Source organism: Diabrotica virgifera, chromosome 5, assembly GCF_917563875.1.
Source record: "Diabrotica virgifera virgifera chromosome 5, PGI_DIABVI_V3a".
NCBI classification, from domain to species: domain Eukaryota; kingdom Metazoa; phylum Arthropoda; class Insecta; order Coleoptera; family Chrysomelidae; genus Diabrotica; species Diabrotica virgifera.
The window spans coordinates 150,852,756-150,865,819 of NC_065447.1; the positions used below are offsets into that span (position 1 = coordinate 150,852,756).

Genomic DNA, 13,064 nt, shown 5'->3' on the forward strand with positions numbered 1-13,064 from the left:
TAAGTCAAAAGTGTAAACTTAACCTCAATTTAACAAGAGTTATAATCGGTTCGCTAAACTCAGACACAACTGGCTAGTGTTTTTAGTAGATATTTTTTTGTTTTTGGCCAATTTTGCGAAAATTGGCAAAATTATTAACAATTTAGAAATTATTTTTTTTTCCAATTTTACAAAATTGGCAAAATTACTTACTAAAATCACTAGCCATTTGTAGTAACACTAGCGGTACTCATTATTTTCTTTTAAAATATCATACAATATACTATTTACAAAAGTATATACAAATCCCGTATAATATCCCTACTTTATAGCATTTTCAATATCTTCCGTAAGTCCAAACGCTGAGTTTCCAATTTTTTTTTCAAGGCGTCCAACTTTCTTTGAAGCGAAGCTCAATTGTTCAAATATAAAAAACTCTCCTGTGGTGTAGATGATATGCCAGTCGCTAATGCATTATTGTCCTCTATGTTAACTTTTTGATTTATCTGTTCAGCCTACAAAAAAATTTAATGCAATTTAAATTTTAGATCACAACTACACCTGATATGAATAACATTGTAACTCCACTTATAATGTTTTTCAACTATTGCTTAAATGACATCTATAAAGGACAACTTTCATTCTGATCTAAAAACTTTTATCCTATCTTATATAAATAATATAAAGTTTTTTAATAAAATAACCTCATTGTAAGTGCAAATTTTGAATCACTCTGTGGAAAAAACTTTGTAACCAATGTTACCAATACTATTAATTTCTATAATTGATGAATATTTTCATAAAAACATTGTAACATCTATATAATTTACGAGTGAACTAACTTCCACTGATAAAAATAAGGTACCTGATGTTCACAGTGGATTACATGTTCAAGAAGCATCAACAGCGGAAACTCCTTCATGCATCAAAGGCATTAATTTATTATTAGATACGTCTGCTAAGAAAAAATTCCCAAAGAAGAAAAATCTTAGAAAGAAGAGACAAAGAGATCCAAGTGTTTCCAAAATTAATATTTTGAAGAAACTGAGAAACTCTGACCAAGAATACACTAGAAAAACTGTAAAATTAACGTAAATGAGAGAACTGGGGCCTCGATGTAACGATAAATGTAACATTAAATGTAAATCGAAATTATCTAAAAAAGAATGACTCAATTCATTTAATAATTTTTGAGCAATAGCTGATCATTTTAAACAGAGTGCATACTTTTATTTATGTAGAGCATACTTATGCAGATATAGTCCGTCCGCTATAACTTTTCCCATGCGGTACGATTCATTTTCAATCAAATTAAGTCAAAACATAAATTGAAACGAACGTCGATGTGTATATACATTTTGTATACTGTATACTATACTATATACTACACAATTCGGCGTACGTTTCACTTTCTGTTTTAAATTAATTTGATTGAAAATGAATCGTACCGCACGGGAAAAGTTATAGCGGTCGGCCTATATGTTCTCAAACAATAGAGAAAAGTTAATTGAGTCCACGTGAAACTGGTAAATATGGCAACTCGACTTAAATCAGAACCATTAATTCTAACAACAATGTGATACATGAAAGCGAAAAGCTGAGGAAAAGTTATAAAATATGGATTAAGCAAATTGTAGCTGGAGCATCACATGAGCTGATGATTTATTGCATAGAAGGAGACAGTCTATTACCACCGCACAGTACTCAGCGGAGAATATTTTTTAACAAAAAATCAAAATATTAAATCTGTTATACTGGAGAGGAGAAGACTGTTTTTAAAATTGTTCAAATCACTCAAAAACTTGTCATTTCTATACAAATTTGTCAACATTCTTCATTATTTAGTTGTTATATCCACTTGAAAAAGCATAAGATAAATGTGTTTATTGGATTTACTCACTCTCAATTTACTTCTTTTTTTCCAATCTCCCCATTCTTTCAACATCATGTTACCTACGCATTTTTTTTTAGGCTTGCGTACCATTTCCTGTGATGGAACTTGATCCGGATGATTTTCGTCCTCTAAATAAGCAGGTTCGTCTAAAATTAATAGATTTATGTAAAATATTGTTATGTGAATGTACTAGATAGCCACTTTACACGATGCAACTAATTGCGCAATTTCTTGCAGCAATAGAAATTGCATCGTGTCACACGAGAATTGAACAGAACAGCTGCAATCACTTGCAGCAACTCCTTGCTGCAAGAAGTTGCAGCTAAATAGAATATGTTCATGCAATTTTTTTCTGCAATTTGGTTATATCTTTAGCAACTTTTAAGGCTACAGTTTGTTTTGACATTCTGTCAGCCTAAATTTCAAACTAAACAATTTTTAAGGAAACTATAGGAACTTTTTACCAATTTCACGCTTCACAGATAACATTATTCTGGTGGATAACTTTAATTATACAACATAAGGATTAAAGAAACTATTTTCTATTTTTATTTCTTTTGTAACAACTTGTTTCCTTTTGTAAATGAATAATGTATTATAGGTAATACTTGCATTAGGTATTCAATGATTTTGTTATATATAATACATATTATAATTTTCTCAATAATCTAACATTTTTAATCTAATATCTGATAACTCTACTCAAAAAATCACATTTAATTTATAAAAACAACATAACCTAAAATTTATGGTATTTTTAAAACACTTACCTTAGCAGTAATAAAAGACTCCAGCACTGGACTGTCCGATTCTTTAGTTTTGAATAAGTGAGATCGTAGATCGTCCCGGTTGATTGATGTTATCCACAGTTATCTATGTCTTCGAGCTAATAGGTTTTTATCAGTAATTTTGTGATTGAAAATCGCACTCACACTATGATGTACTGATGGGCTTGCATGCCACAATGACATGCAATAGGCATCTCTTCTATGTTAATAAGTCCAAAAATATAATATGAAAACTATTTAAAAAGGCAGTATAACTATTAACTAACTTTTGTTTGTTGTTTCTCTTCCCACAAATTTTAAAACGCAACAACCATACATAACCAAACCGTCCAAACCACAGCTGTGCTACAGCTGCCATATTGGATAATTTTTGACATGTCATTTGAACATCCAATCAGAACAAAATTATAATGCGCATGCGCCCGGATCGTAGGTTTTAACATATAAAAATTCACCCTCATATCGTGCGTAAAGAAGTATAACTTCAAAAAGAATTTGTATCGGAATAGTAGGAGTGTATACTAAACTCAAAAAATTGTGTGGAATTTATTTCTTCAAAACTTTTATTTTGTACAATAAATAATGTTCTCATTTGTTATCAATAAATTATAATGGTGTAAATAAATAGTTATTGATTGGTGTAAGGTTTATGTTATTTATGTCTGTTTACTATTAATAATATTGGCTATGTTTGGTTGTGTAGTAATTTTCACTCACGTCTAGCAACCTAACTTCCCAAAAAAATTAATAAAATCACTAGACAGTTGTGCCTCAGACTAGCGAATATACTATAACACTGAAGTGTACAATCATACACATGCACTGAAGTGCATTGAGGTGTAACGCCAATATCAAGGACGTCATTGGTCAATATTTACCTTAAGTGGTCTAGCCATCTTTGTCTGTCACATGAGCGGGATCGCTTAATGAAAAGAGATAGATAGACCACATACCGACTGCACGCGCGTTACACTATTTTGCTCAGTATGCCTTGTCTGTCCTTATTATGTTGTGTGTACAATGTGTATGAAACAGTCCAGATATAATAATGAATATATGACAACGTGTAGAAGTGTACACAACTTTATAATATATAAATTAAATGAATTTAAATTCTAACAGTACATTAACCAGGAACAGCTGTAAGTTGCCTACATTTAGAGCAATTATATATTTTTTTGTTTTATATCAAAACAAACATTTTACAATACTAATAAAGATAAATTGTACGCACGGAGGATATCTAAAAAAAATCAAAAGTATTATTTTAAAAAGTCACAAGAAAACAGCTTTACAAAAATAATAGTTTATACAAAAATTAATACCAATTCTTCAAATACCTTTTTAAATAAAAGACATACGGATACAATATTTTTTTATTAAAAAAACATTTTTCACTTACATATATACAAACTTAAAAATTAAAACTAAAATAACTATTACCATCTCTTGCCCCCACCGCCTCTTCCAAATCCGCCTCCACCACCACCAGAGTTTCTGTTAAAACCTCCTCCGCCTCCACTATTCCTGTTGAATCCACCACCTCCAAATCCTCCGCGACCACCTCCAAATCCTCCACCCCCACCTCCTCGTCGGTCACCACCAAAACCACCTCTACCACCACCTCCTCTTCCTCCACCTCCGAAACCGCCACCTCCTCGACCTCCTCTAAACCCACCACCGCGTCCTCCACGACCGCCACCACCTCCACGTTTTTTCACAGAACCAGGAGGTTGTGGAAGAAACCTTTGAAGGGGAAGAAGTTTGGCTGGATCGATGAATAGCTAAAAACAACAAAGCATATTAAAAAAATAGATACAGTAATTCCTTAATCGATTCGCTAATCTGTAACACAACTGTCTACACTACAATCACAATAAAAATGCACTATATAGAAATAAACAAACCAAGACACGTTGAATGATCGAGGAGCATTCCCAAATCACGATTTGGAAGTGCTCCTCGTGCTTGTTTATTTCTATTGCATCTTTATTGTGATTGTAGTGTAGACAGTTGTGTCTCAGATTAGCGAATCGACTATAGTAGCGCAGCACTTCACTTAAGATACAAAAAAATGTAAAAAAATTAATCAAAAGATTAAAATTGATGATTAAAGATTAAGCTTAAAAATTAATTAAAGATCTTCAGAAATATCTTAAAGCAACTTTTGATTACAAAAAGAGAGAACATACACTCGAATTTCCTAAACCTGTTGTCCGATTTAAGTGATTTTTTTACCATGTTATAGCCTTATTAATTAACAATATCGCTGTAATAATATTGTTGCTAGACATGTAAACTGTCATTGTATACTGGGTGTACGAGTCAAACTGTGTTTTTTTCTCAAAGTTCGCATCACCCTGTGGAATATCCTAACATTTATAAAATTTTGAAATTAAAACCGAACTATAGCCTCAGGTTTTCTTAACATTCTGTTTTTAGATTAATTCGCTTATGTTGGATAATAAAAAAGTTAGGTACTTTAACAACTGGGCATGTTCGTCATCAGTACAGGGTGTTTCTAAATAAGTGCGACAAACTTTAAGGGGTAATTTTACACGAGAAAATAATGACAGTTTGCAATATAATCATATGTCCGCAAACGCTTCGTTTCCGAGATACGGGATGTTCAATTCTTTTTTACAAACTGACAATTTATTTGTTTCTTTAATCAGGGTTGAAAAAAAAACATGTTTTTTTTACTTTATACAAAACAACCGTTTTTAAATTACGTGTTTTAAACAAATAAAACGTAGAAAAAAACATTGTTTAAATCATATTTCTTACAATGAGAAGGATCTGTTTGAGGAATTAGGCAGCACAGATACATATAATAACTTGTTCAGCCCATATTATGAACTTACTTGCCCACGATATAGAAGTGCCAGGAATAAAGAACAGTGTCAAAAAATTGCAAATATTTCAGAAATGTACATTTTGCTAGCGCAAAATTCCGAGAAGCTGATGATTCTGCTCTTGTATTGCATTAGGATGTTCGTTGGAATACTTTATCGGAATGCTTAGAAAGTTAGTTGAAAACTGGCCAATATTATTTCACATTTGCTCTAAACAATAGAATAAGTATTAAAAAAATTGGAAAAAAATCCTTTGTAAAAGGTATAAAATTTTTTTTTATTCAAATCCCTTAAAAGGGCTACATCACATGGCAACCAGGATAATGCCCTGAGGTAATGTATTGAAATTTCCCAACACGTGGGATCCAAATTGAGTTGTTTACATTTCAATGACTTAATGGCAACTGAATGCGAAATGAGTGATGTTTCTGAAAAAAAGTGGGAAATTTCAATACATTACCTCACGGCATTATCCTGGTTGCCATGTGACCATCACAGGGCTTTTTATTGAAGTATGCACTTTTAAGGCATCTATATCACATGTAAAGGGTTTTTACCCGGATATTTTTCTTTTGTGGGTCAGCTAGCATCCAGTTTATCTAACACTGATGATGATTTTTTATAAAAATCGAAAACGTTGTGTTGTGATATATCCCTTTTAAGGGATTTTAATAAAAAAAAATTATACCTTTTACAAAGGATTTTTTTCCAATTTTGTGATTGATGGTATACAGCCAACTACAGGAAAAACATTTTCTTTTCCTTGTGGATTTTTTAGAATAAGTATTGATAAAGATGTAACAAAGCTTGTAAATGATACAAAGCTAAAGGCAAATGCCAAAGACTAGGTATTTATAAAAAATATAAGTATAAAATTATAAGTATATTGCAGTGCAGGGACAAAGTCCAAACAAATACTTGCACTAAAGGAGAGGCTACAGAGATATGGCTAGAACTTCTGGAAGCATTCGAGACTGAACACGCAAATGGCGAATTTTTGGTAAATGATACGAATAAAGTCAACGAGCTTATGAAAATGGCTTTGATCCTGGCTCATTTCTTGACAAGTTTGCTTGCTCATCGCTTTAGTGGAAGTAAATTTAGTCAAAGCAAATAAAAACTGGTACGGAATATGTAGAAACTTCACTTCACATCCAGAAGCATTGCCAATTATTATTAATTACCAGGCAAAGTGTGTACCCTTTAATCCATATATATTTTCTAAACATCTAATGTACAACCATTGGCATGGTGGCGTTCTATGGTCATACAACATAAAAAAAAACTCTTCTCATCATACGCTTTAGTCAATTCCAAACTATGTAACCGGCTAGGCAATGTCAAAGCTGCTACGTTGGTTTCAATTTTTAAAGAGCTTAATTATATAAGTGATCACGTGGCTGATAAAATTGATGACTTAGATTACAAGATTACTATGAGACTAAAACAATTTGAGAAAATTATTAACTCTTTTATGCAAAATGTTTTGAGTTTTCCAATTTTTGTTGTGTTCCCATTATTAATAAATAAAAATATATTTGTTACAAAGTCTGTATAATAATAATAATATGTATAAGACTTTTTTCATATTTATGTATTATTCACAAAAAAAAAATGAAAAAAAAAACGCTTGTTTAATTTAAGTGTTTTAAACATGTTTAAAACAGTTGTTTAAAACAAAACAACCCTGTCTTTAATACCAGTTAAGATATGCAAATCAAATTTGGTTGGTTTTAAGACCTAGTTATTGCACATTTTTTGACATACAAGAATTTTATATTCACCATTGGCGTGCATACGGGTAATATGATCGGTCATAATACCCGTTTGCGCGCTAATGGTGAATATTAAATTCTTAATTGTATGTTAAAAAATGTGCAATAACTTTAAAACCCACCAAATTTGATTTGCATATCTCAACTGGTTTTAAAGCAATAAATAAATCGTCAGTTTGTAAAAAAAATTGAACATCCCGTATCTCGGAAACGAAGCGTTTGCGGACATATGATTATAAAGCAAACTTTTATTATTTTCATGTGTAAAATTACCCCTTGAAAGTTTGCCGCACTTATTTCGAAACATGAGGACGAACATGGCCAGTTGTTAAAGTACCTAACTTTTTATTATCCAACATAAGCGAATGAATCTAAAAACAGAATATTAAGAAAACCTGAGGCTATAGTTGGTTTTTAATTTCAGTAATTTTATAAACTCTAGAATAGTCCACAGGGTGATGCGAACTTTGAGAAAAAAAACGCAGTTTGATTCGTACACCCGGTATACAATGACCGTTTACCTGTCTAGCAACAATATAGCGATATTTTTAATGAATAAGGCTATAACATGGTAAAAAAATCACTTAAATTGGACAACAGGTTTAGGAAATTCGAGACATCAAAAATGACCAAATTTTCAGTGGATCGATTTTTTTGCACCCGATTGTATTATGGAGCATATTTTATATAAAAACCAAAACAAAAAGATTATATAGTTTCAATGGTTTATATGTTTGGCCTCAGGTTCTGCTGAAGCTACCTTCCCTCAGGTAGCTGTAGCTTCTTCCTCTGTGGGTATTATTAGTTGCTTCTCTAGAAACCATCAGGGTTTTCTAACACTACTGTCACAAATTAGTCGCATTGCTCCCATAATGATCATTGTAACCAAATAATCTGAAATAATTATTTACAGTTGCCTACCACCTACATATACTAGGGCGATCCGATAAGTACTTAACCTACAAAAGGAAAACCAAAATTTGGGAAAAGTGCTTATTTATTTCTGAACGTTGTCTTCTTTCAGCTCGATACACTTAACCCAGCGAAGTTATAGCCCAGTAAATGAACGGGAAATTCGGCGATACCGTGTAATTTTCAGGGGCACCTCCGAATTGCATGGAAATTTGGATTTAGGTTCTACTTACCCTCCACTTCAAAGTTGAAATTGTGCCGTTAGTTGCTTTTACTTGGGGGTGACAGTCACCCCTTTTTGGGGGTGAAAAAACATACGTTCAAGATAAGACCGAAAATGGATAAATTGACTGATTTTAAGCAACTTTTGTTCTATAGTTTTTTACGTCAATACTTTTCGAGTTATTTGCCATTGAAAATGTTGATTTTTTTTACAAAAAAACTACGTTTTCAGGCGGTTTTTCGCAAATAACTCAAAAGGTAAATATTTTATTGAAAAAAATATCCTTAGCAAAGTGTAGCTTATAAAAAAACCCAAAAAAATGGTGTATCCGTAAAGTCTATCAATCAAATAAAAACAAAATTGTAGCTCATGAAAAATACGTTCTTATTCGTCTAATTCCAAATCGAATATTTTAAGGTGAAATCACCGAAAAATTAAGCACTTTTCGGGAAAAACCTAATATACAGGGTATTTACAAAGTTATAACCAATTTTATATCAAAATCGTAACAAGTTCAACTCACTGTATAAATAAAAATAAGCACAACAGCAATGGATTATTGATGCCATATTTTTTATTTATTGTCAAAATTTTTAAAAATGATATTGCTACTCAGTAATTTTAAATGGAACACCCTGTATTTTATATCACTATCGAAAAGTACCATTACCCTACTTTAATTTTTATATAACATTCCCGATGTCCAAATTTATTAGTGTCCGAGATATTTTCATTTTTCAGAGCAAATTATTAATTACGTGTCTAAATTTTTCCAAATTTTAAGTAAGCCGTGATTGAATTGTCTAAAACTGACAACTTACGATTACTCATTATCAATTCGGTAATCATTAGGTTTGTTCTAGCAAACAGTCAAACCAGTCAGAAACCGTCAGCAAACAGTTGGTCAGTGAGAGAACATAATACAGTCACCAGTGCTATCCCCTCTACTCGGCTGGTCCACTATTCGCTGATGGTTTCAAACCGTTTGAAACTGATGCTAGAACAAACCTAATAGGTTTATTCTATTAATAGGTTTATTAATAGGTTTATTAACAATGTGGCAAATACAGACAGAAAAATAATTTATTAGTAATAAATTTTACAAAAAAAACACAACCACAACACAACATTTTTGAAATGATTAATAACACTACTTTCGTATGTAAATGTATCAAATAAAGAAAGAAAACTAATTTATTAGTAATAAATTTTACAAAAAAAAACACAATCACAAAATACAACATTTTGTAAAAACAATTAAAAACTACTTTTTTATGTAAATTTAACAATGTAACATTGTTAAATTGTAATGTACAATGTAATTTAACAAATACAGAACGAAAAATAATTTAACGGTAATAAATTTTACAAAAAAACATGAACACAAAATACATTTTTGAAAAAATTGAAAGCTACTTTTAATAAAATATTTTAAATATTCAATTACATAAAGTGTTCAAAATGACCTAACACATTTATGCACGCCTAAAAACAGTCATTGAATGAGTTAATTACACTACGAAGCATTTTTCTAAATTAACACTTTGAAATACACTTTGTATTCTATTTTTCGTCTCACCCCTTGTTGGAGGTATTTTATAAACTTCATTCTTAACGTAACCCCAAAAAATGAGTCCAGTTATTAAATTCTGGTGATCTGGATGGCCAGGCTACTGGTCCATTGAAAAATGAAAATATCTCGAAAACTAATAAATTTAGACATAGAGAATGTTATATAAAAATTAAAGTATGGTAACGAACGGTACTTTTCAATAGTGGTATAAAATACAGGGTGTTCCGTTTAAAATTGCTGAGAAAATAATGTACCTACTTGAGTTTTGACTGACTCTGTATTTGATATAAAGAAAATTAGCAATTTCAATCATTTTTCAAAATTTTGACAATAAATAAAAAAATAGAGTATCAATAAACCATTGCTGTTGTGCTTATTTTTATTTATACAGGGAGTTGAACTTGTTACGATTTTCATATAAAATTGGTTATAACTGTAAATACCCTGTATAACATAACAAACCTATATATTTTTATGATGGAGCAGTTAACAGTATTTCGAATATAAAATCAAATACAGGATGTCCCATTTAAAAAAACTTGGTCTGCTACTATATTATCGAACACCCTGTAACATTCTTACTAATTTTGTAACATAAAGCTCAAAGTTGGCTACAATTTTTGTTATTAATTTTTATTGCTGTCCATTACTATAGCGGATCTACCGAGCTTTATCACACTAATCAATCACCCTGTATGTGTGAAATGTCAATATGAATGGTTCAGATACAATTAAATTATTAGAAGAATTTTTGCCAAGTAACAACAACAAACTTTGTTTAATTTATTAAAGTTATGTATTTTGACCTTATCAAGTCTATGGGAAAATCAACGGAGACTGTAAACCTTGAAGAAAAAGGTAGAAAATAAGTTGAATCTACTTAATCTTGTTTTAATGACTAACCTTTTGATTTGCTTGAAAACTGCCAGCTTTCATGTCATCCCCCAGTCTAATGCTCACCCAGTAATTTCTAATGTTACCAAAGATTTCATCAATTTTTCCTATTTGCTGTTTGTTTTCTAAATAAATAGGAGCATTAAAGTAAGGTACATCCTCAATTTCAACTTTGCATACTAGATCATCCTGTACCGACTTCTCATAATATCCTAGTGGAATTACTTGATCAGGTGGTCCTTGGTCAAAATTTCTTCCTCCACCACCAAAACCACCTCGTCCACCTCTACCTCCCCCTCCTCGGCCGCCCCCACCACGACCTCTGCCTCCTCCACCACCGCCGCCAAATCTGTTGCCACCACCCCGAAATGACATCCTAAAAAAAATAAAATATTTGATATTAATTTATACTTATCCAAATATGGTAAAATAAAGAAAAAATGTCGAAAATAAGTATCAATAAAACAATAAAACAGTCTAGGCACCAAATAGTATCCTTTTCAATTCTGATGGACAAACTCAACGGTTTCTTATGGATTTTTGGCTGCTGATTACGAATTTTGAGGGTGGATTTCGATCCGAGTGGTCAAAAAATTGTTATAAACAATTTAATTGTTTATAAGGCTCTGGCTCATAAACTAAAAGAGATAAAAAAATGTTTCAAATAAAATATGTTCCTTAAGAGGAAACAGTAGCGATCAACAGGTAGCGAAAACGCGTTCCAAGATTGCGGCTGTAATTTTGAATATTTTTTCGAGATATTTGGCACACGTATTCGTAATATAATAAAGAATGGCGGTACAGAGCCCAATTTGAAAAATATATTAATATGTGGAAATTATTCTGTAATTAAATACAATATTAAAAAAACGAGCCTGTACCGCCATTAAGAACAAAAAAATACACTTTCTTCAAATAAACTTTTATCCGATGCCTAGATTTTGTGTCATTTTGGAACTACTAAAATTTTTTATTTCCTTAGTAGTTCCAAAATGACACAAAATCTAGGCATCGGATAAAAAAGTTTATTTTAAGAAAGTGTATTTTTTTGTTCTTCTTAATGGCGGTACAGGCTCGTTTTTTAATATTGTATTTAATTACAGAGTAATTTCCACATATTAATATATTTTTCAAATTGGGCTCTGTACCACCATTCTTTATTATATTACAAATACGAGTGCCAAATATCTCAAAAAAATATTCAAAATTACAGCCGCAATCTTGGAACGCGTTTTGGCTACCTGTTGATCGCTACTGTATCACCTTAATAAAAAACGAAGAAAATAACGTTTACTAAACTTAAATCCAACAATAATTAGAACTCAAGATATTGTAAAATTAGTGCACAATGCTAATTGAAAATTGCAAAATAAGCTTTATCGATCGTAACTCAGCTTCTACGCATGCAAATGAGCCTTAGAAGGTCGCATTTTAAATCTTAATTAATAGGCTTCCAAATAAACTTTGTGAAATTACTTTATCTTCAAGTTATACCCATTTGAAGTTATAATTTTCTTTAAAAATTGTACACTAATTTCAAGCAATTGCGTTTCAAGCAAATTTGAGCTATGTATAAACATTTATACCTTAATTAACAATAATGATAGGAGAACTCAAAAGTAACATTTTGAGCTTACGAAAATGTTCGTTAGTTTATTTTTGTACAAGATATCGATATTTTCATAGCGCGTTCTGAGGCTTAAGATTGGCTCACAGTGTAAAGGTTCACGCACTAACTTCTCGATGCAAATTATAATTTCTATGTATATATACGTTATCTTCATACGTTTTTGAAGATCCTAATAAAATTTTATCATATAATTCTTATAATTAAATTATCATATTGTGCCTCGTATCACCTTTCATTCTATTTACTTTATCTTCTATTTTTTGTACTAAATGAGAAAAAAACATTAAAAACTAATATTTCAGAAATATAACTAAAAAGTAAGTTGATATTATTTATTAATACAATTGTTACAAACATTTTCTTTCATAAATCTGCATCGAGATATACACAGAATCTCAGCTTTTTTTCATCTGCATAAGTTCTAAGAGCAATTTTTACAGATACATGGTGGTACTAAATCTGATCTTGATAACATTAAAATATCGATATTTTGGCCAAAAATAAACTTACGAACATTTTCATGAGCTCAAATTGTTCCTTA

General features: G+C 31.1%; 1 protein-coding gene across 1 annotated transcript in view; it reads right to left on the reverse strand.

Annotated features, from left to right (window-relative positions):
- Positions 1 to 4,023: 4,023 nt before the first annotated feature.
- Positions 4,024 to 13,064, reverse strand: part of LOC126885171 (probable H/ACA ribonucleoprotein complex subunit 1) — a 40,475-nt gene continuing 31,434 nt past the window's right edge. The window contains exons 2-3 of the mRNA XM_050651597.1: positions 10,903 to 11,269; positions 4,024 to 4,445 (exon numbers count right to left, since the gene is read on the reverse strand). Of these exons, the coding sequence (XP_050507554.1) occupies positions 4,101 to 4,445; positions 10,903 to 11,268 (711 nt within the window). The 5' untranslated portion in view covers position 11,269 and the 3' untranslated portion in view covers positions 4,024 to 4,100. The remainder of the gene's footprint in view (positions 4,446 to 10,902; positions 11,270 to 13,064) is intronic.